Source organism: Engystomops pustulosus, chromosome 7 (assembly GCF_040894005.1).
Source record: "Engystomops pustulosus chromosome 7, aEngPut4.maternal, whole genome shotgun sequence".
Lineage (NCBI taxonomy): Eukaryota > Metazoa > Chordata > Amphibia > Anura > Leptodactylidae > Engystomops > Engystomops pustulosus.
The window spans coordinates 156,088,744-156,113,313 of record NC_092417.1 but is presented as its reverse complement, the minus strand read 5'-3'; the positions used below and the strand labels follow the sequence as shown (position 1 = coordinate 156,113,313).

Here is a 24,570-nt window from a genome sequence, read left to right as displayed (position 1 = left end):
AGGGCTATGATGGACATTATATACTGGGAGCTGTGAGGGGCATTATATATCGGGGAGGGCTGTGATGGACATTATATACTGGGAGCTGTGAGGGACATTATATATCGGGGAGGGCTGTGAGGGACATTATATATGTGCAGCTCGGGGGACATCATATACTGCAGGCTGCAGGGAACATTACTTTGTAGGGGGCATGACTTATTGGTGAGACTTTAGTGTGGGAGAATTATTATTTAGTGTCAGGGTGTTGAGGGGAAATGTGTACTGTAGTATTACATGTAAGATCACATATGATGTAGTTCATAAAGTGTGTGTGTGTGTGTGTGTGTGTGTGTGTTTTTGCGGGGGGGGGGGGGGGGGGCTTTAAAAAAAAATGTTATTCCACGAAGTATTTATTATTCGCTGTTACTTCAATTTTCAAAAGGACTTTTTGTGTAGCCGTATCATAGTATTTTGGGAACATTACTTAGAATACTAGAAGACTAGTAGCAGGATAACCCTGTTAGGGGATCAAGATTTTGGGACAATGAAGAAAATCAGATGTCTGTGTAGTGAGACGTGGTGATGTTAGATCCTAGATCTCAATGCAGAGACCCCGCAAATCGCGAAAACGAGGGGCCCCTCTTCGCTCCATGAGAGTAATGGAGCAGACGGCCGTGGATAACCGTTCTGCTCCATTAATCTCTATGGAGCTGACGGAGATCAGTGAGCGCTGTGCTTGGCAATTTCCGTAGCTCTATAGAGATTAATGGAGCAGAAGGGTCATGCGTGGCCATCAGCTCCATTAGTCGGAGGGACGGCGAGGGGTGGGTCGGACCCCTCGTTTTCGCAATAAGCGATGGTCTCTGCACTGAGACTCCCACTGATCACCAAGTAAGGCCCTATCCCGTGGGTGACAGTGGTCACCACCGACACTTATTGGCCAAATTTTGATGCAAATTAGTAGGGTCACAGTGTGGGAATGGGGAAAGACGATGTTTATTTTTTTAGCATTGTGGTTGATTTCACTATTCACTAAAAATCCCTTGAAATGAGCTAATAAGCGCTATCCATGCTAACAGTAGCGCAAATTGATATGAACTGTAGTGTGGACCCCCCACTAAAAACTGAATTCAGATTTTTGCGGGGTTTGGTCACAGAATACACGTCACACTTCATGTAATCACTGCACCGGTGACGTCAGCAGCCAGTCTGAGGCAGTGATGACGTAGACATTAGTGAAAGGACACTATCACACGCGGTCGGGTCTGTAAGCCCCGCCTTTACTGTCTGAACACGCCCCTCCCCTCTTTGTCTTCCCCCTTTTTCCCGCCCAGTGGCTTCCAGTCACGTGACAGGATCTCTTCCTTTTCCCCTATTCGCTGTAGACTCTGCCGGGCGGTGACGTCACGCCTAGCTACTGCTATGGGCGTGGCGTTCCTAACTGATCTTGTACAGGCCAATCATACGCTTTGACGTGTCCTGGACTACGCGTTAGAACTTGCGGTGACGTGTTAAGTGTTGGGCGTGGCCTCTGTCAGAGAGCCGGCTACCGGGGGGGTCGGAGGTCGGAACGGATCCAAGATGGCGGCGGTGCGGAGGTGAGAGCGGGCCCAATAGAGAGGCTGGATTATACAATGGGGGCGATGTATGGACCTTACTCCCTATAGCCGTCATAATGGTAGTCTGCCTATAACTGCGGCATGCTGGGAGTTGTAGTTTCGCGCCAGGCTGCTGGAGCATTCTTCCTGTGTCAGTAGAGAAGTGGAGAGCTGAGCCTGCTGCTGGATCCTAGCTGCTGTGAATGTGATCACTACCCCCATCATCCTCAGCCTTGTGCTTATGTAACAGAGTGAAGAGATTTGCTTTATCATCAATAAGGAAGTGATCCCATCACTAATCAGAATGATCAATGATACAGTTACCTCTGTCCCCTCTGAGCCAGCAGTGCGGTGGACCTGGGCATCCCCTGGTGGGCCAGTGGAGCTTTGTATGTTTCTCCCCCTTTAAACCAGCAGAGCAGTAGGCCTGGGTATCCCCTGGTGGGCTGGTTGTGCTTTGTAGGTTTCTGCCCCTCTGAGCCAGCAGCGTGGTGTGCCAGTGCATCCCCTGGTGGGCTGGTGGTGCTTTGTAGGTTTGTCCCCCTCTGAGCCAGTGGTGGGCCTGGGCATCCCCTGGTGGGCGAGTAGGTTTGTAGGTTTGTTCCCCCTCTGAGCAAGCAGTGCTGTGGGTCTGGGCATCCCCTGGTGGTGCTTTGTATGTTTTTCCCCTCTGAGCCAGCAGCGCAGTAGGCCTGGGTATCCCCTGGTGGGTTGGTGGTGCTTTGTAGGTTTGTCCCTCTCTGAGCCAGCGGTGCTTTGTAGGTTTTTCCTGCTCTGAGCAAGCAGTGCAGTGGGCCTTGGCATCCCTTGGCGGTGCTTTGTATGTTTGTCCCCCTTAGACAGCAGTGCAGTGGGCCTGGACATCCCCTGGTGGACCGGTGGTGCTTTGTAGGTTTGTCCCCCCTCTGAGCCAGTGGTGGGCCTGGGCATCCCCTGGTGGGCCAGTGGTACTTTGTAGGTTTGTTTCCCTCTGAGCAAGCAGTGCGGTGGGCCTGGGCATCCCCTAGCGGTGCGTTGTATGTTTGTCCCCTCTGAGCCAGCAGTGCAGTAGGCCTGGGTATCCCCTGGTGGGTAGGTGGTGCTTTGTAGGTTTGCCTCCCTCTGAGCCAGCAGCGTGCTATGCCTGGGCATCCCCTGGTGGGCTGGATGTACTGTTTAGATTTGTCCCCCTCTAACGCGGTGATGCGGTGGGCAAATACATTTTGTCAGGGAAATTTTCTTCCAGAACTAGGTATGTCAGGACTGTGGGAGTGTGGAGGATAATTATCACCTGCCCTTCCTGGGAGAGACCCCCTGTGGAGGGTGGATACCCACCCATGTCACCTGAACACAGTAATAGTTGCTTAAAGGAAACCTACCGCTTCCGATGGTGGGTATAAGCTGCAAATGCCGTGCACCAGCTCAGGGTGGGCTGCTGCCGGCGCTTATTTTTATGTTATTAAATAGATGTAAAGCGTTTAAACGCTTTATTAATCTTTATATACAAGTAGCTTCACTGCACCGTGGCGCACAAAGTGGTGGCGTGCATGGTGCGCGGACCACGGTGCGGTGAAGCCACTTCCTATATAAAAATTAATAAAGCGTTTCAACGCTTTACATCTATTTAATAACATAACAAAAATAAGCGCCGGCACCAGCCCACCCTGAGCTGGTGCACGGCATTTGCAGCTAATACCCACCATCGGAAGGGGTAGGTTTCCTTTAATGCTATTAAATGGTAATTCCCAAGTCTTTCCTTTTACTAGAGCATAAAAAAATAACCCCTCCTCCTGTGTAAACAGTAAGGACCTGTTCACATGGATGTAACTTCCTGCTATCCACCTGCTGCCAACTCTGAACAGGGATCGTGGAAATCTTTGCTCTTGCAACAAGTACAATCGGATCCTTTGATCAATGCTGAAATCTATGACTGCAGATAAGTGCTACTGCTTATCACAGACTGACCACAGTGCAGAGGGCGGGGCTCCAAGCATCATAGTGATATAGGATGCAAGGAGTCCCAGAGAGAGAGTGACACTGAATGAAAATCTTGTTTAGTTCCGTGTGGTTGTCCTGCTGGGGTGGAAGGACTCTTTCCGTTAGATAGAACTATGATGCTTGGAGTCCCGTCCCAGGCTGAGTGTTCAGAATGTGACATTCGGGCTACGTGCTGTTGTCATTGTCAGAAAGCTCTAAATTGAGTAAAATATGATATTGAATATTTGCCTTATGATCCTCAGCTTGCTATGTGCTGTAGCTTCCTGGCAGCTGACTTTGGAGCACTGGGTGAGTGTCCTCACACTGCTGTGTTCTTTAATCTCTACTTTCAAACTGCCCGCCAGCTCCTCCACTTGTCAGCAATATCTAACCAGAAGCCTGCTACAGCTCTTATTCAAAAGGGAGTGTCGTGCCTTGCCGTGTTCAGTGTAGAGATCTTGCATAGGAGTACCTTAAGTCCAGCTACAATCCTGGAATATAAGGCCTTTTTTTCCATAGTCCTGCTGCTACTAACAAGGCAAATGTTCTATAGATCCTCATGGCCAATGCATAACGGTCTTCCTTTTTGTTTGATTATAACTACTAACAGACTCCCATTACGGTTTTGACAAAGATCATTAAATACTTCCTGTTCCTGTCATTCGCCCTCGAGGTGGAAATGTTTAGCGGCTTGGCTTAGGAGTATTGCAATGTGATATGTTGATAGAAAGTTATTCCTTCCGCCAGTATACTTCTTCTACTGTGTATACTCCAGTATAAGCCGACCCGAATATAAGCCGTGCTACCTAATTTTGCCAATAAAAAGTGGGAAAAACGTATTGACTCAAGTATAAGCCTGGAGTGGGAAAGGCATTGGTCACATCCAGTATATAGCTAGTCGGTTGGCCTGCCCCTGTGGTCGGCCTGCCCAATTCCTACAAATAAAGTAAAAACTCGCCTTTCCGACTGACCCCCCCCCCCCCTTTTCAAAGATGAAGATAAGACCAGCAGGGGGTCGTCGGAAAGCTGAGTCTTGACTTTATTTTTAGTTTTTCAGTAAATTTTTTTTGTGCTGAAAAACTCTGCTTAAACCCTGTGTAGTCTGACTCAGCACAATTATATCTCACATGAGACTGCAATAGGAATTATATAAGGGGGGGGGGGGGGGACCCGATTTGGGCAATGAGTGGCCTCCTCGGGCCATGGGGTGGCACTTCCTTTGCTTTCATTAGGCGAAGCAGGTTCTGTGACCGTATGGAAACCCCCTTAAAGTAATGTTCCCAATAACTGGTTCTCTTTGCATTGTGTAATGGGGTCTTTCTCCTCCTCTCTCCTCCAGGCTCCTCGGACTTTCTCTCGTGTTCTCGGTCTGTCTTACTCCGGGCCTGAGTGTCGATAGGAGCAACTTCAAGACATGTGAACAGAGCTCATTCTGCAAGTCAGTATATTGTCCCATAGGTGGCCTATATATAAATAGTATACATGTGTCTACACCCTGTAGGACGGCGCTTTACGTTCAGCCCTTTACTGCTTTGTCCGTGTTCAGGAATTAGCGTTTCCTGTTTAACTACATAGTGTAAATGACTTAATCACAGCCTGAAAGACAATATACTAAGGGAAACCACAGGCCCAAACCACACAGCAGTTACAGGCGCCATCTACTACATGGATGTTCTATTGTGGTCAGGAAAACAATTAGTTCACTTTTTGTAAATTGATCTTGTAAATACTTTCACCGAACATTTAGACACAGAATTGCGCGGCCTCATACAGACCTTACACTATCTCCGTATGTAGAATGATCCCATTCACAGCAAAGTATAGATATGTTTAAGTTTAAAGGGGTTGTACCAAGTTTTCATGTTGGCCCCTATGTATCAGAAAAGCTGATTGGTGAGGGTCTGACTGCTAAGACCCCTAGCAATGTGGAGAATGGGGGTCCTGTTTTCTCCAAGTAGTAGGACCTTTACTGATCACCTTAAAGGACATCTACCACCAGGATGAAGGACTGTATGCAAGTGACCCTGAGGGGCTCCAGACTACATAAGTGTTAATGTAATGTTATTGAACCAGGAGCCCCTCAGGCTCATTTGCATACAGCCTTTTATCCTGGTTGTAGATGTCCTTTAACTTCCTAACTTGGTACAACTTGGTAAGTTAAAGGACATCTATCACCAGGCTCCAGGTCCAATACCATTACATTAACACCTATGGAGTCTGGAGCCCCTCAGGCTCATTTGCATGCAGTCCTTCATTCTTGTGGTAGATGCACTTTAAAAACAAGGGCATAAGAACCTAAAAGAGCAGATCCTGCCAGAAGGGGCACACACCAGCATGCTAGTCCCTTTAAATAACCTGGTACAACTCATTTTAAGGGACTAGCATACTGGTGTGTGCCCCTTCTGGCAGGATCTGCTCTTTTAGGTTCTGATGCCCTTGTTTTTAAAGTGCATCTACCACAAGAATGAAGGACTACATGCAAATGAGCCTGAGGGGCTCCAGACTCCATAGGTGTTAATGGAGCCTGGAGCCCCTCAAGCTCATTTGCATACTTTTTTTTTTTTTTTGTAAAAAACAAGGTCATAAGAAGCAGAAGAGCAGATCCCGTCAGAGGCGGCACACCCACCATGGTGGTGTTTACTTTACAATCCTGATCCTTAATCCAAAGGATAGGGCCTAACTTGCTGATCGGTGGGGGTCTTGGTGATGGAACCTTCACGGATTATGCAAACGGCAGTGATGTAACTTGTAACTTTCCTCTAGACGCCAGCGCAAACTGGAGCCAGGATCCTCTTCGTATCGCGCTTTGCTCGGAAGTGCGAAACTGACTGCGGACAAACTTGAAATCCAGCTCATAAATGACAAGACGCAGGTAACTGGACCTGGTAGAGGTCAGGGGTGTGGGGTCAGTGAGCCATCGCTGAGCTACTGTTTGGGGTGTATGGAGCATATGGAGCACTTTTTATCGATTTAAAGGGATAATCGATGTTTAGAAGAGACCACATGGTTGGACTATGTGCCTTCTTCAGTCTGCTGACCACCATACTGTCTAATGGATGTAATTGACTGAGCTCCACACATCTCCTGGACAGGACACCACTACAGTTTAGGGACTGCTTTAAACTGTAGGGGATCCAAGCGTCATACTCCTCTAACAATACAGTCACCTTCAAGATTACGATAGAATCAATTAAATCTCCGGAGTTGTATAACTAAGGATCCATTCCTTTCCAGGTGTCTCTTCTTCTCGAAGTCTTTGGACTCCATGGAAACATGACCCGTATAAAGATCAATGAGCTCAAGCCTCTAAAACCCCGTTATGAGGTCCCCGATGTGCTTGTTGGAACACCCACCCCTGAAAAGTAAGTGCACCCACAATGATGTACGAAGTGCCTTTGCCTTTCTCTTGTCATATTACTAAAGTCTCTGGTTATTTGGCCAGCCTGCAGGTAACTGGGCAGGATGACAATACCCTGGAATTGTCCTTGGGGAGCGACGAGCACAAGCTTTTGGTGACGGGGTCACCTTTCCGTTTGGATATCCTGGCAGGACAGGATCTGGTCCTGAGTGTAAACTCTCGGGGGTTACTTTACTTCGAGCAGTTACGAGAAAGGAAAGACACGTAAGTAATATGGGGGATCCGCTAGGGGTTTCTAGGGACCGGGTTGTAATTGTGGGCCTGGCATTCAGTAGAAATCTCATGAATTTAGATAATGGGTTGGTGGGTTCACATTTTTTATTCTTGGGAATTGAAACTGAAATGTGTTTTTCTTTCTTTTTTGCTCTATGCCCCATCCGCTTTTCTTTCTGCCCTCTCCTCTCCTGCCCCATCACCTCCCAGTCTCTCGGCTAAAGTTAGTAGCGCTGTCGGTAACATGTGGCATAAAGTGAAGAATCTTTTCTCTAGGTAATCATTGATCCCGCTTGCAAACTCTGACTCCTACACATGACTGACTTGTACCTGAGCTTTGGCTTTAAGGGGTTGTCATCCTGCGCTTGTTATATTTTGTATTGGATTGTTCATATAATCAGCTTTTGCTGAAAATTGGCATCAGATTACAGCTAAGGGGTCCCTGGTTCTGCTGATCATGGGGGAGGTGGAGGAGTCCTGGCAATTATACCCCACACACTCCCATGATCAGTTATTAATCAGCTATCTGTTATGGAAAACCCCTTTAAAGGGAACATGTCAGCAGAAATTGACCTAATACACTACTAACACTATGTTGTGAAGAAACTGAACACCCTCCAGATCATGTTTCTTTCATGTCCCAGTGTGGTGGCATCGTCCAGAAAATCAACTTTGACGCGAGTTGTATATTGGTTGTATAGAGTCAAGGAGGCGGAGATTTTAACACTGAAGTCAAGCTCTCTCTTCCTCAGAAAGCCTCTTCACTGTAATTAGTCCAATGCACAATGACAATCACAGAGTAGGAGGTGTTTATAGCTCCCTACCCTGACTTCAGTGTTAAACTCTCCGCCTCCTTGACTTTATACAACCAATTTACACCTCACTTCAAAGTTTATTTTCTGGCTAATGCCACCACACTGGGCCATGAATGAAACAAAAACTAGTATGTATTACGCTGCTTGACAACATTCTGGTAGTGGTTTATTAGGCCACTTGCTGATGACAGGTTCCCTTTAAGATTAACTAACATAAATTGAACACCAAACCTAGAATTTGATCACTGAAGCAAGCATCTAGAAATCTTGTAGAGGAGCTTGTATTAGAAGGTTTCACCAAGACTGACATATTCAATTCTTAAAATGGGTTATTAAAGGGGTTGTTTCATTAATAATATAGAATAGTGGATAAATGTATATTTGCAGGGGGAGGGTGGTCTTGGCCAAACAATGAGCAATATGTGGGATTATAATTTCCCCTTATCTTCTCTGGACCCCAGGTGTTCAGCTGTCTTGTGCTCCATTGATTTCTGAGACTTCTCCGGCACGGACGTAAACTGGATGTCAGAGGCAGATAATGGGGAATTGCAATCTATTGATCTTCCATCCCATTGGAAGATCATGTATTTAGCCCATATTCTGTGCATAGGGAATAAATATTAGTTGCACAACCCCTTTAACTGAATTTTAACCCAATCCCTCGCACCAATTGGGTGTTTATAGTAAAGTATATGATGCCAGAAGGAGACTGCTCCTTTCAGGCTACATGCACATGACTGTGTGCTCACAGGGGTCGGATCCCAGGCATAACATGCGGTCTGATGGAGAAGGGAGAAGTGGAGAAGTCTCCACTGAAAGACTAGCGGACGAATGACAATTCACTTGGATAAAGTCAAATGATTTTCCATATTTTTCCATGGAAAAACAATAGGGTTGAAAAGATGGTCATGTCCATGTAGCCTCAGTGTATTTTCCTAGATGGACTGTTGCATCTCAGTTCTTATTCAAATGTCAGGGAGCTTAGCTTCTGTAGTCACCATCACTAAAGAATGTACAGAATGCTGAGATGAGTCACTTTCTGGACTGAGATGAGTCACTTTTTAGGCTGGAAGGGGCAGAATCACCATAGATGCCTCTATTTTGGTTAAAGATAAGAATTTCTTCTTTTTTGATTTGCTTCTGTGAGCTACAGAACATGATCCAGGCAGTTAAAGACACAGTTAGAAATGTGAGCTGTAGATAAAGGTCCGGTTTGTGACTATGTCTTTGCTTGTATCTTTGGTTCTGTAGATTACAGAACCACAAGCCTGATTTCATCTGAAAGATAAGATTTTTAGGTTTTCAAAAGGGTATTTCTAGGTGCTATGGAACTAAGGAGACATATGCAGCCTCTAAACTTGATTCTCAGGCAAAATTTGACTCTTCTCTGTCCTTTTTCACATGACACTGGGGAATTTTTTTTAATTTTTTATATAGGTAAATGGGTGAGATGTCACATAAAGAAAGGAATTGTATAAAGGACATTTCATGACCTACTGGTGGGGGGCTTCTGCTTGACTGGGGTAAAATCTGGTGACGGAGTTTAGCTTTAATGACTGTAGCAAGTGTAACATATTAACACTTAATAGTTGTGGGTAATATAAAGTTTCAGATACTCTTTGTGCTTGGTGGTCAGTAGAGAGACCTTGTTGTAGATGTTTCTGTAGTATAGCAGTAGTGATACTAGTGTAGATACCTTCAGATAGTCATACACATCCCTGCATCATCATCACATTCCCTTTCATCTTCTAATCCTTTCCCTCCTCTCTACCTTGCCTCTGTTTCTGTATATCCCCCCACCTCCTGGAAGCGTCACTCCTCACCCCTCGTCTCTGTTCGGCTTGTAGTGACTCAGAGAAGACGGATGAACCCGCTGGAAATGATGATGAAAATCAAGGAGAGGAGGAAACGGCGAAAGAAGAAGTGAGCAAAAAGGTGAGAGAAAGGGTGGGATGTATACGGAAAATAACTCTGTTCTATAAAGAAATACAAATGTGAATATGCTGGTCTTTCTTTCTGATTTTAAAGGGGTTTTCCATATTTTTGGCATTGATGACCTATCGTTGTCATAGGTTATCAATATTCAATCATTGTGGGTCAGACACTGCACCAGAACTGCACAGTGGCGGGCGCTACATGCAGTTGACTACATGATCTGATTATTGGTTATGCAACGGTACTGCAGCCCGGCTCACATTAAAGTAAAATGAGTTTTAGTACCTGAGCTGGGTCAACTCCACCCATTACCTAAGACTACTGGAAACATCTGATGTTTGGAGGTCATGTACCCCCATTGATTGAAATTTTCCTTCTTAAAGAGAACCTACCATGAGGAATCTACTATCAGAAGTAGCTCTGATGGAAGATTCCTTCTGCCTGTCTCTACCCTAATCTGTAATGTGATAATCCTGGAAACTAACTTGTTAAAAAAAAAACCTTTCTTTTGAAAATATGTAAATTAACTGCAGAGGCTACTGGGGCGTGGACTAGCATTAGCTCCCAGTGTCTGGGAGGGCTACTACACGCCCCAGTAGCCTCTGCAGTTTACATATTATCAAAATAAAGTTTTGTAACAAGTTAGGTTAGATTCAAGAATTATTAAATTACAGATCTGGGCAGAGGCAGCAGGAGGAATCTACCGATAGATCTACTTCTGATAGTAGATGCCTCATGGTAGGTTTAATTTAAGGGCATCATCTTAAAGTGACAGATCCACTGCTTTGACCAGTGCTCCGCTTGGTTAGTATGATGACTTTTCCTCATTGTGTTCTCTGCCAGGAAGAAGAGGATGAGCCGGGAATGTGGGAAGAAACTTTTAAAACTCATACGGACAGTAAACCTAATGGTAAGGATGATGGCTGGAAATCAATATGTTTACCTCTGCTAGTAGAATGCCAGATGTGTTTAATAGAGGTCTCAACAGAGTTGGACCTAGATCACATCTCCAGTTATTGGCTCAAAATAACTGATGGAAAATCAGGAGTGGTGCAACACACAGGACTTTTCAATTATACTTTACCTCTGTATAGCCCCCTGATCCATTACGGACGGATCAGCAGCCGGACTGTACATTTCCTACCGGATGAATAGTCTTGTATCGTCTCTGGAAAGACTTGAACCTGTTCTGTGTGTTCTGACCACTCCTGGTTTGGGTCACTAGAAGAGAAGATATGAATTTATCATTACTATCCCATAAACTAAGCCAGGAGCTTTTAGGAGACGCCTAGGTTTCTGGATCCATTAATAATGCCCATCTACATGGACCTTTTATGGTCTCTGCCACATTTGCTCTATGATGGAAATTAGCTTATTTGTTCTCATACATGTAATTGAATTGATAAGGCTGCAGTGACTTCTGGCCGGACTCTCTATAGTTGACTTGTGTATTTCGTATAGGTCCTTCCTCAGTGGGTCTTGATTTCTCTTTACCGGGATTTGAACACGTCTATGGGATTCCAGAACATGCGGACAACCTTAGACTACGAACAACAGAGTGAGATTTTCTACACACTTTTTTTTTAATAATATGATATAGTATTATTTAATTTTTTTTCGCCCTGTTTCTGTACATAAAAATTTTTCCAGATATCGAAGGCAGTTCAAGTATTAGCGCTTTACCAATTAAAAGGAGTTGAAGGAGTTTTCCCACCTCTTCAACTGATCAGTGGGGTTTTGTGATCTGTGGGGGTCTCCGCACTGAGGGGTTTGATGGGGTCCCAGCAGAAATGAATTATAGTTTATTTCAAAATAATGGTAAAATCTGCAATGTTGATCACATTTCTGAATTACCGTTTTGTAGGAACACAGATCCTTACCGTCTCTACAACCTGGACGTCTTTCAGTATGAGCTGTATAACACCATGGCTTTGTATGGCGCTGTCCCCCTCATGATAGCACACAATGTTCAGCACACTCTGGGTATATTTTGGCTCAATGCAGCTGAAACGTGGGTAGATATCAGCTCCAACACAGCCGGCAAGGTAAGACTTATCAGGTTGTCTAGTGTGAGAGTGTTATAACATGAGTGAAACTGTCTTGTAACCCTCTCTTTGCCTTTTAAACTTGACCCAGACCCTTCTTGGGAAGATGCTCCAGTACTTGCAGGGTGGCGATGAGACCCCACAGACAGATGTGCATTGGATGTCGGAGAGTGGAATCATTGATGTGTTCATTCTACTTGGGCCTTCACCTAGCGATGTATTTAAGCAGTATGCCAGCCTCACAGGTACTAGATACACACTACATCATGTACTTTCTTTATGTCTTAATATCTTCTTGTATCAGTCTAATTTAGGACAAGATGTATGCCTTGTCATCAATTGGGCTCTGGGATTCTTCTGCCGGTCTATGCCAATTACATATTTTGTTCACACATATTCAACCAAGGAAGGGAAGGGATTTGGGGGAAAACTTAAGCTAAAAGAGTTTCCCGGTGAAAAACTTTAAGATTCTCTCATGGTGGTACAAGTGTCCCCTCACGCTCCACAGAATCTATCCAGGAGTCTCTGAGATCTGCTGGAGGTGGGATTCATCCTACACATCTGGTGAAGATGTTCGGTGGTTCAGGTCTTCTGTCGACTTGTTTGACACTTACAGCAGGGTTTTTGATAGGACTGTACAGTTCAGCTCACAGGTCGCTCTCCTTTCGGTATTGCTGGGCACCATCTCCTCCATCAAAAAAAGTCTTTTGCCACTTCCTCGCAGCAGCAAGTACGGTGATCCCTCGGCATCCTACAAAATATACGTAGGATGGAGGAGCTGGTGGCAGACGACTCCCCAGACCCGGGAAAAGCAAATGTGGCCTGGGCTCCCTGGAATATCAATTTACCCCTGCCTTTCAGGATTTATTTATCTAAAACTATAAAGAGTTGTGGGTGCGTAACATTGCTTAAGTACATCAGAGAGATGATTAGGAAGCCCCTCTGTATTTCCCGCCCCCCCCCATTTCCTCCCCCTCCTTGTCCTGTCTGTCTAGTTTTGCCACATCTGTCTTCCCCTGTCTGACATAGTTATTATTTCACCAGCAAAATGGGTGCAGGAAATTCCTACTATGATTTCATGTGTCATTTCAGATCATTCTTGTGTAATATCGAAATACTGTTATGCTCACGTGCTGAGGTCCTGCGAGACCACCCCTCATATCTCGGAAGCTATTTTAATCTTGTAGTGGTTGATTTCTTTCAATCAATGTGGATTAAACATACGTTTCCTGGTGGCTGCAAAACATAGCTGCTTTCTTTCAAAAGAAAAAAAAACTGCCATATCATTTTTTAGAATTTCATTTATTGGTGAAAAGCTAAATGTTAACTCTTACAATTCACCGACAATGTAGATGCATAGGGGGAGATTTATCATCAATTATCTGAGGTAAAACTGTTTAGAGTCTGTACTGTTCTGAGGTAAAACTGAAACCAATCAGAGCTCAGCTTTCCTTTTATAAACAGCTGTAGGAAAATTAAAGCTGAGCTCTGATTGGTTGCCATGGGCAACTAGGACAGTTCTGCTCTGAGACTTATGATAAATCGCCCTTATAAAGTCTATGTACAGAGCAATACCATAGAATACAATATAATAAAATTGCATTGATGTCAGCATGTCTTGTATATGTCAAAAACTGTGCCACATGTGACCCTGGTTTGTGCTTTTATTGCAGCTCCCCTGTATAGAAATGTACCACACAATACTCATGGTCTGGAGAGGAGCTGTATTTGAAAGAAAGCAGCCATGTTTTTCATACTCTAGACAACCCCTAGACGTCATCCTTCCTGAAAATGGCTAGGGAAAAGGAAGGAATTAAGTTTGCTTCACTCTAAGATTCAGATTTATTAAAGCCCCTGCGGAGTTTGCACGTTTTTTTGCGACATTTTATAATGCTCAGCCCGATAGAAAGTTGGTGCACTCTGTCGGAGCAGTGCAGGGGGCGCTAGATTTGTGAAGAACATGTACCACAATTTGAGTCCCTCTGCACTTTACACTGTGCTGTTTTTGATAAATGTGGGCCTATATCTCCACCACTCCCATAGAGAATGTATGTAGCATAAAGTGGACCCCAGTTTTTGAGTCTGAACACAAGGATCCTGAGCATATCGGGGAACACTTAGACTTGGGGCAACCCCTTTCAAAGTGTGGAAAGTTGTGTGGAAAGTTTTTACCTTCCTCTCTGATTTAATTTTGTATGATACTGATTAGTACATCTATGATTTATGTCTGATTTGGGCATCTCTGCTGTTGGGAGCTGAAGGTCTCTTAAACCAGTTCTATCTCTATTATTTATCTTTCCAAAGGTACCCAGGCCCTGCCGCCATACTTTTCCTTGGGATACCACCAGTGCCGATGGAACTACAACGATGAAGATGATGTGCGTAATGTAGATGCCGGCTTCGACGAACATGATCTTCCCTATGACGTCATCTGGTTAGATATCGAGCATGCCGACGGGAAGAGATATTTTACTTGGGACCCTCACAAATTCCCCACTCCAAAAAATATGCTGACCGGATTGAAAGAGAAGAGGAGGAAGGTGAGCCGGTCTTTTCCCATATTTTGTTTAAACCACCACAACTAGAAAGAGTCTTATGGCTTGTGAGCTGCAAGACTTGAGTTTCACACATTAGGCACTAACCCCTTTTTTTTTTTTTTTTGTTTTTTTTTTTTTTGTTTTTCTTCGGTATAATTTTATTTTTATTTTTTTTATGCAGATGGTGGCCATTGTTGACCCCCACATAAAAGTAGACAGCGCATATCGGATCCACAGCGAGATTCGGTCTCGTAATTTCTATATCAAAACCAAAGACGGCAGCGACTACGAGGGATGGTGCTGGCCAGGTAAGTCGGATCTGTGACTGCACACTACAGGTATGAGGTTACATTAAAGGGGTTTCCTGAGCACATAAACTTCTTCCATGGATCTGTCACATCTGTTAATGTGTTTTGCAAAGGCTTTTTCAGTCTCTTAAAAGATATAAAGAAAATATGTCCTTAATATATTAGGGGCACATATGTTCTGGATCGGCTTAGTGACATATCTTTAAATATTGTATTGGTGTTCCTCATTGCATGAACTACTGCGAGTATGAGCTACTACTTTATGTGCACCGCAGTTACCACAATGTTACCTGTATCTCATACTATAGATGTGCAATGTCTAATATTTTGTTGAACCATAAAATATTGTATTTTTGTGTTTTAAAAAAATGTGGGAAAAATCTTGTAGCGTTACGCGTGATGGTATAGGAGTCTGATATGTAGGATACTGACTAAAGCTCGTTGCCTACAAGCGAGTCTGGCTTGTTCTCTGTTCAGGATTTACCGATCCTGGACTGAACCTGGAATCGTTGAATGGCAATGCTGAGTTCAGATCAGTGACTATGATTGGGCCCGATAATTCATCGAGAGTTTTTAGGACCAAACTCACTAGTGGGCTACAGGCTTAAAAGAAGCAAAAGGTTCATCTGGGGGACCAAAAGACTTTTTACCCCTTACCGATGTGTGACGTATCTGTACGTCACACGTCAGCTGCGGGTGTATGGAGAGGGCTCATAGGCTGAGCCCTCTCCATGTTAGGTGGGCGTTTGTTCCATATTGCAGCTAACACCTAAATATTCAAATTGCCCCCATTCCCTAGAACTGTTAGAAATAGTAAATCATAAACATGTTGGGTAGTGCTGCGACCCAAAAGGTCCACCAAATATAATAACGGGTTTTCCCAGCGGTTAACCACGTAACGGACATTTTTAAAAATATTAAAAATTTAATACTTGGTGATTATAAGGTTGTACTGTCATCAAGTCGCAAAAATTACACCACACATGGCTCCATGCACCGAAGTTTGAAAAAAGTTATTAGCGCCAGAAGATAGGAGGTTTTGATTTTTGTTAATGTATGAAAACTTTATAACACCTATTAAACTATTTTTTTTTTTTTTCCGAAATATGCCCTAACTGTGACCTAGGGATAAGGAATCTCTGGACTGCCCCTTTCAAGATATATTCTAAAACTATAATCCATTGCTCTGTGCAATAAGCATCTAAGAGCAAAAACACTGGGTATGGGTTTGCTCTATGGTTGGAGGTCTACTAGGGAATACCCCAACAATGTAAACATTGATCAGTTTTGTGGGGTTTTTTTTTTTGTTTGTTTGTTTAATTGACATGTTAATTGATTACTGAAATTTCCCTGTATAAATTGTTTTTGTATAAATTTCAATAAAACAAAAATAAAGTGTGTAGTATGTATGTACAATGTATTTTTCATGTCTTTATTACCCTCCTTGCCTCCAGGCTCCGCTGCTTATCCTGACTTCACCAATCCAGAGATGCGAGCCTGGTGGTCCAGTATGTTCTCCTATGACCAGTACGAGGTAAAACGCTCGTTCATCCTTTGTGTTTCTGTCCGGTGGCTCTGTTACTGATGTTCCCGCTTCCCTCTCAGGGCTCTATGGATAACCTGTTTGTTTGGAACGATATGAATGAACCTTCTGTATTCAACGGGCCAGAAGTGACTATGCACAAAGATGCAGTTCATTGGGGCGGCTGGGAGCATCGGGACGTCCACAATCTGTATGGGCTGTACGTGGTGAGTATGGGGAGACTATAATGATTTTCCTTATTAATGCTCCATTGTTCTCTCCGTGACCTGATTCATTGTATGTTTTATAGCACCGCGCCACCGCTGAGGGGCTGATTCACCGCTCTGGAGGGAAGGAGAGACCTTTTGTCTTGACTCGAGCCTTCTTTGCCGGATCACAGCGTTACGGTGAGAGTTAGGGCGATTTGTAGTGGGAATTCTCCATGTGGGATGTAGATTTGGTACAATGTAACCCTGCTGTTATGTCATCCAGGTGCCGTATGGACAGGTGATAACGCTGCTGAATGGGAGCACTTGAAAATATCTATCCCCATGTGCCTGAGTTTGGGCCTAGCTGGCATCTCATTCTGTGGAGGTTTGTACTAACCCTTTAGTTGCTGGTAAATGCTGCAGAGCAGGCCAACCCCTATGACTCCGTCCAAATCTGCATTTTCCCTACTATGTCAACCTGGCTACCACTTTATCTTCTGTATCCATATAATCTGTGGGGTCAGAGCAGTGGAATGTGTCCCCATTGTCTGTGACCCCCTTTTAGACATTTCTCTGCTTTGATCTTTGCAGCGGATGTTGGAGGATTCTTTAAGAACCCAGAAACTGAGCTGCTTCTCCGCTGGTATCAGGCGGGAGCCTATCAGCCGTTTTTCCGGGCTCACGCTCACTTGGACACTCCTCGACGTGAACCTTGGTTACATGGAGAAGCCAATATGGATCTTATACGAGAGGCTTTACTGCAGAGATACGCTCTCCTTCCATACTGGTACACCCTGTTCTACATTGCACATCGGGATGCGGAGCCTGTAATGAGGTGAGCTGAGACTACAATTGGGTTACAATTTCGTTAATTGAACACCCCAAGCAATGTTTTTTGATCCGTTTCCCAGTTTGTAAAATTTATTCTAAAATGAAAAAAAAGTTTTGATTTAAAAAAAAAAACCAAACTGATATGTATTGACAGATATTTGGGATATGATGAGTTTATAATATTTAGAACAAATGGCATAAAAGTGAATTCTAGATGGATCCTGGTAACCCTTGCCCTTTAAGGGGTTGTGCCAAGTTTACATAAGCTGATCAATGAGGGACCAACTGCTAGGATACTCAACGTTATTGAGAACGGGACCCCCAGTAATCTGCAGAAGGGGGTCCCGTTCTCATTAATGGTTGGACTGCCGCTTCATTCAATACTCTGAGTGTTCCATGTACAACGCTCTGGTATATGTGACATTCTCATAGACAGTCACTTGGAGACCCCTGTTCCTGGCAATTTGCCATACTAGTCATTACATTGGCAGGACACTTGCTCGACCTGCCACTCCAAACGTTAACAAGTACAGGACCCCCCCGTCCTCTGGATTGCTGATGAATCCATTCTACCCTGACTACCCTAAATGGATTGGAAATAACTAGAAAACGCCTTGAATATCCCAAAGCTCAAACATTTATCAAAGAAAACATGAGTAGGTATGGACTGGAACTGGACCATGCTGGATCAGGATTCGTAGGTCGTCAGTGTTCTTAGGAGACGGGATGGGTTCAAATGTAGTGCGTATGACAATTCTAATAAATGAGATGGAGAGGGGATCATCTTTCGAATATCTTGGTGGACGGCAGATATAAAAGTGAAAAGCAGCACACTGTCCAGACAGGCAGTTCCGATGTCAACTGGAGCGGTCCGCTTCCTAGACAATAGTGAGATGTGCAAGAATACTCCGACTGATGGCGCTTCTTCAAGAAAAGTCTTATTATAATCCGGGTACAAAGAATGTGCTTTGACTCGATATGAACCAGAGCCGCAGTCAGGTACAGAACATGTTGTCTTAATGCTCTGTACCTGAAGAAGGTTCTTGTTCAGAGCCAAAACACGTTGTTTTTTAACTGCGTTTTAAGAAGACTTTTCTTGAAGAAGCGCCAGCATCTTACTATCAAATAACACATGAAATGACAAGCAGTGACATCACATGTGACCTATATGACTTAAAGGGGTATTGGCATTACAGCAAATAAATGTTATTGCTTGTATTACAATAAGTTTGTACAATTTTCCAATACACTTTATATATCAATTCTTGACAGGTTTATAGATCTGCTTGCTGTCACTGAATAGAAAGCTTCTATGTTTACTTCCAGTGGACAGAAATCTGACCATATCACATGGCTCTGATTACTCTCTGTGATATAACGAGCCGTGCACCTGTGTGACCATGGTCAGATTTCTGTCCACTGGAAGCTTTCTATAGAATGACAGTAAACAGAGATCTGAAAAACTATGAGGAATTGATACAGAAAGTATATTTGAAAATTCTTGGTTGGATAAAAATGCCTGCTAGAAATCCTGCATTCTGCTCCCCTATGGATCTCCTGCATTGGGAGAGTGCAGAAGCCGGTGAGGAGGTGCTATTGCTCAGGTACAAGAAGAATAGAGGCTCTGTCTAAATATTTAATGCCCTTTACAAACGGGGAAAGATTACCATATATTAAAAATAAAAAAAAAATCTCCTTCGAAAGAAAATGTTGGAGTCGTCTTGTGCTATAAACACTTGCGATGCTTTGTATATTTTAGGCCTCTCTGGGTGGAGTTTCCATCTGATGTTTCCACATTTGCTATGGATGACCAGTATTTATTGGGTGAGCATTCTTCTCCTCCTTGTCTATACTATGTGCATACTCTCAGCCCTATTATTGCTCTGTGTTTTGTCCATCTATGGTTGTAATTTAGGAGATAAGCGGCTCATGGTGGGGGTTCGATTACTTGCATCTCTGTAACACCTTATGGATTGAGCAGAGATACATCCACAGTCCTCTATGTGCAGCTTCAGGTCATAGACATTCACTACTTTAGCACGTATCCCATAGATGTGTGACAAATTTTTAAAGGGGTTTTCCTGTGCCTTAAAATCGATCTAAAAGAGAACTCCGCTACTGTGAGCCCTCTCCAAACATTGCCAGACAACGTGTGACATACTTGTACGTTACATGTCGTTTAGGGTGATGCCACACATGGCGTTCTAAACTTGTTTTTGGTCCGTTTTTAAGTGCTCCATCCAAAAACGCATGCGTTTTTGACCAGTTTTAATTAAGATAATTGGTAAAACCTTTCATAAACGGAAGCGCTTTTCAAAAACGCCTGCATTTTTTAAAGGACTGCTTAAAAACGGACCAAAAACAGGTTAAAAATGCCATGTGCCATCATCCTAAAGGGGTTAAAGATAAGAATATAATCTTTCAGATCACATCACGTGTGTAGCTCATAACCAGAGATACGTGCAGTTAAAGACATAGTTGGAAATTCAAGCTGGTTTTTAGCTGCCTGTAGATCACAGAACCACAAGCCTGATGTGATCACAAAGATGAGATTTGTTGCTCTAATATGACACAATGTTTGTAAGTACTATAAAACCCTGCAGCCTCTAAGCTTAATTCCTCTCAGGCAAAATCTGACTTTTCTCTGCATATTATCACATGATTTCGGTTGAGACTTCATAATATGTAAATGGATGAGATTTCAAATAAGAGGGAAATGTATAAAGGACATTTTATTCCCTACCCGAGGGAGCTGATAGTTTAATGGAATACAATCTGGTGACTGGGCTCCTAGAAGTATACTTATATAATACATCTGTATTAATCCTGTGTAGGTTCTGCCTTGTTGGTGCACCCGGTAACGGAGAGCAATGCTCGGGGCGTACAGATTTATCTACCTGGGACTGAAGAGGTAAGTGGTTGGGTCGCTTCTCTATGCTGTGATCCAGAGGGTCCTATGTGATACTTACTCTGTGACTCCTGACAGGTCTGGTATGACGTGCACACACATCAGCGGTACCAGTCTCCTCAGAAGTTGTACATGCCAGTCACCATGAGCACTGTAAGTACCATCTCACACCATGTTACCATAACATATCTAAAGCTAAGCTTAAGATAATAAATGGATCCGCTCTGCTTCTTGTATTCTAGATACCAGTGTTTCAGCGTGGTGGGTCCATCATCCCTCGGAAGAATCGACCAAGACGTTCCTCAGATTGCATGCAGGAGGATCCATTTACTCTCTATGTGGCGCTGAACCTGCAGGTCAGTGATTGTGTTGTCCTGGATGGGCCATTGTTGTGATCACCTACCTGGCCTGCTTGGTGTGTATTATCCAGGTTCTCCTCTGACTTGCTGCACTGCATTGTTCCCCATAGATGGCAATGGCCGCACGTAGCACACACACGTGTTGCTCCGTACGAGGCAAAAAGATGGGACATGTCCTATCTTTCCCCGTGTGCCTCTCTATGGAGAGGGGGGGGGGGGTCATCCCTCCTCTTCTCCATCGCACCGGTCGTAGCTGGGCGGGCATACTATCGTGTGAATTCGTCACTGGATCTACCTCTTGTTTTTTTTTAGGGACAAGCCGAAGGTGAACTGTACTTGGATGATGGCCACAGCTTCAACTACCAGCAAAATGAGTTCTTGTACAGGAAATTCAACTTCAGCCAAGGAAAGTTGACCTCAAGGTGAGGCCCAGTACCTGGAATACATTGGAGGCTTCATCAGAAATATACAACTAGTAAATTGACCTTTTCATCAGTTTTCTAAGTTTATTCATTTGTCTTTTATCAGTTCCCTGGATAATAGTGGAAAGTTTGAGACTCCCGCCTGGTTAGAGAGAGTAGTGATAATTGGAGCTACAAAGCCAAACAGCATAACCCTCCATCAGTCAGGTAAGTGCTCCCCTGAACACCCATCTATTTGAATCTATATGCTAATGAGGCAGTTGGTGCACCCGGCTTTGTGCGCAGAACCTGGAGCACTACTATTCCTTCCTGGACTGCAACCTTCTCCATCAGATGAGCAGGAGATTTGTTTTTGGATGCATTGGGTGACACAGGGTGAAAAAGAACGTGGTTTTGCCTGGAATAGCCGTGTTTCTGGAGCTGAGGGCATACTCTCTGCTGCACTGACTGCTTCATTAGCATATGGATTAAACTAGGATTAATTTGAAAATTGCAATAAAGGTTTTTAAGTCGCAGTGAATTTCTGTACAACCTGCTGCCTGCAGATTTATAGCACCTGGTGGATGTTGCAGACTCCATTTTAAAGGGGTTTTCCAGTAAATTGAAAAAGGGTAATGCTGTTTTTAAGGACCTTCCATGACCCCGGTTACACCTCCTCCACCTTGCCTTCAGTACAGTCTTCATTTATGAAGAAATGTTACAAAGACTGTGAGAAGATGGGATAACTGGGTGGAGCTGGGACCTGCACCGCGTCATGACTACATTACACTCTACGTTATATATTCTATCTGATGACTGTGGATTCTTCATATTTGATGACAAGGCAATATGTCTATAAAGCTACATTCTGAATTCAGAAAATATAGATGCCAGATGGGTTTGGCTCCCACCTCTGGGGCCTGCACATCAACAAGTAATGAGAAGTTGTACTAATTGCCAATGTACTTTCTGTATAAATTCCTCAGGGTTTTTTAGATCTTTGCTTGCTGTCCTTCTATAGAAAGCTGCATTGTTTATTTCCAGTGGACAGAAATCTGGCCATGGCCTCACGGGTGCACAGCTCTGATTACGCTCTATGATATTAATGACCGTGCATGGATTTCTGTCCACTGGATGTAAACCTAAAAACTTTCTATAGGATAACCGCAATCAGAGATAGAGAAAACAGAGGAATTGATAAAGCAAGTCTATTGGAATATTTTCATCATAGAAACAATAACATTAATTTGCCGAAGTAGGAATATCCCTTTTAACTTAAATGGAGTGCTGATGAGAACTGTCTCCTTTCAAGTCAATGGGATCCATTATGGTCACCCAGCACCAGGGACCCATTCTCTGTATGATGTCTTTCTGCGGATGTGACCCTCACACTACTTTCCTCTCCTATGTAGGCGCTTCAGACCTGCAGCTTGAATTTGACTACGACGCACAAACTTCAGTGATAACCGTGCGAAAACCAGGAGTTAACATCGCTTCAGATTTCACCATCACTGTCCGATAACATCACCGATCTGCCACGTCTGTAGGGGAAGGGGGGGATGAAGGGGCAGTTGGTTCCCCACGTAAGAGCGGTAGTAAGGTGGACTTCATTCATGGACCAAAATGTGCGAATAGAGGCCAGGGGAAGTGTCATAGCGCTGAGTGTATGTGTGAATGGATGCCTGACGACATTTTGGGTTTCGCCCTTCTGCACTTATGATGTGTTTGTGTGTATATATGGATAATGCAGATGTCAGAATCATCAGTAGAAACTGGACCTCCTCTTCATTTTTTGTTTTAACCCACATCTTAGTCCAACCTTTTACCCAACTTCTGACACTTCCCGCTCCAGATTTCCATGTGATGCATACGATGACTAGTAAATAAATTCTCAGGGCTGCCGCCATCATTAAGTATGTCAGAAATCAAGTTAATAGAAAGTTTTATTAGACTGAATGGTGACACCCCAGCTGCTCTTTAATTCCCCCCCTTCCCCCTGCCCTGTGCCTCAGGAGGTGCAGGGAGAGAGCCCACTAATGTGACACCCCGTGTAGCTATGATTGGGGTCAGCCTCAATCCCTTCTGTTTTTCCTATTACTAGTGCGCACGTCAGGAAGATAACAACATGTCAAGGTTTTTCTAATTTTTTGGGGGGAAGTGGATCCACATCTCGATGATCAGAAAATGTTTTGATGAAATGAGAAATAAAAATATAAATCGACTTGTTTTTATGGATTTTAATCAAATGTCATGTGAAGACTGTGATGGGATTCTGTAGAGATATGACCAGGGGCGTTGCTAGGGTGGTAAAAGATCCGGGGCACGGGTCCCAATAAATATATATCGCACTTCCAGTAATGCCCCCTCCTGTACATAACTCCCACACATGTGGTTGTGCCAATAACAACATTACTGAGGATATATACAGCTACAGACCACACCGGTGACTGCATCTTCTCAATTAGGCCCTGCATTTTGATCCCCTAACTGTGTTGTCCTGCTGCCCCGATCACTCTCCCCAAATACTGCAAGGCTGTGCTCACACGTTTGCCTTGGAATTAAACAATACAAGACAAAAGGTGCTCATTACCGATCGCATGTATTTCACTGGAAACTGAAGCCTGTCCTAGTGCCACTTGTGAACGTGTGCTTCAAGACATGTGCCCCACGCAGTTACCCCCAGTTCCCCCCCCCCCCCCCAATGTTCTTCCCCTTCCCTTATCCCATATTGTGTTTTCCTGCTGACTCGGGGCTCTGGCCAAAAGATCCAGAGCACGAGCCCTTGGATATGAGTGTCCGATTTGAAGATGCTTCACTTTCGTCAAGATTTGTTAATTTACACCCTCCCACCGATTCCCTTTTTCATTATTGTGTTTTCATTTTATTGCTCCCCCCTCTCTAGAAATCAATGTGGGATTTGCCAGAGACATTTAAAGGGTTGACATCTGTAGTCGTTGCTCGGAGTATAGAGAGGGCTCTGCCTGGAAGCTCCCTCAATACCTCCTAAACAGCACTGTGACGTCCTATTATGTCACATGTTAGTGGGTTGTCCCTGATTTTTAGAAAACATGGCTGCTTTATTTCAAAAACTGCTCCTTCCCTGTCAGAGGTTGTCTTTGGTATTGCAGCTTTTCTACATTAGTTCAAATGGGCAGAAGGGTGATATACACAACCTATAGATGGGGGTACATGGGTAGTTTGCATTATCGTCTTAAAGAAAAAAAAAAACTGGTGTACAAGTCATCATTGACCCCCCCCCCCCCCCTCCATATTTTGTTATATAAGCTCCAGATACAGATTTAGTTTTACCAGTCTTTAAAGGGGTTGGCCACTTTTTAAGAATTCCGCTCCATTAGCCATGTCTCTGAATGTATATGTACCTGTGTCTTTGACTCCTTTGATAGTTCAGCCTTTCCCTGTTGTCACTATGCTGCCCGCTCCTCATATACACAACTTCCTCTCACTGCTCAAGCTCGCCCTCATGGCATCACCCACTGTGCCTCTCTCTTCACTGTCCAACTTAACCAACAGCA

General features: G+C 44.0%; 1 protein-coding gene across 2 annotated transcripts; it reads left to right on the top strand.

Annotated features, from left to right (window-relative positions):
* Positions 1 to 1,374: 1,374 nt before the first annotated feature.
* On the top strand, positions 1,375 to 23,258 carry GANAB (glucosidase II alpha subunit). 2 transcript variants are annotated; one of them, XM_072118482.1, is made up of 25 exons: positions 1,375 to 1,580; positions 4,876 to 4,974; positions 6,300 to 6,408; positions 6,771 to 6,898; positions 6,979 to 7,158; positions 7,378 to 7,443; positions 9,830 to 9,917; positions 10,761 to 10,827; positions 11,379 to 11,475; positions 11,782 to 11,962; positions 12,054 to 12,207; positions 14,267 to 14,502; positions 14,681 to 14,807; positions 16,262 to 16,341; positions 16,413 to 16,556; positions 16,640 to 16,736; positions 16,822 to 16,923; positions 17,130 to 17,373; positions 19,129 to 19,193; positions 20,204 to 20,280; positions 20,356 to 20,430; positions 20,520 to 20,633; positions 20,949 to 21,058; positions 21,165 to 21,265; positions 22,450 to 23,258. In XM_072118482.1, exons 1-25 carry the CDS (start codon positions 1,564 to 1,566, stop codon positions 22,557 to 22,559), a joined length of 2,868 nt encoding a protein of 955 aa, XP_071974583.1. In that variant the 5' UTR covers positions 1,375 to 1,563; the 3' UTR covers positions 22,560 to 23,258. The 2 variants fall into 2 exon arrangements, with proteins under 2 accessions (XP_071974583.1, XP_071974584.1); XM_072118483.1 differs by lacking the exon at positions 7,378 to 7,443 and having other exon boundaries at positions 1,376 to 1,580.
* The last annotated feature ends 1,312 nt before the right edge of the window (positions 23,259 to 24,570 follow it).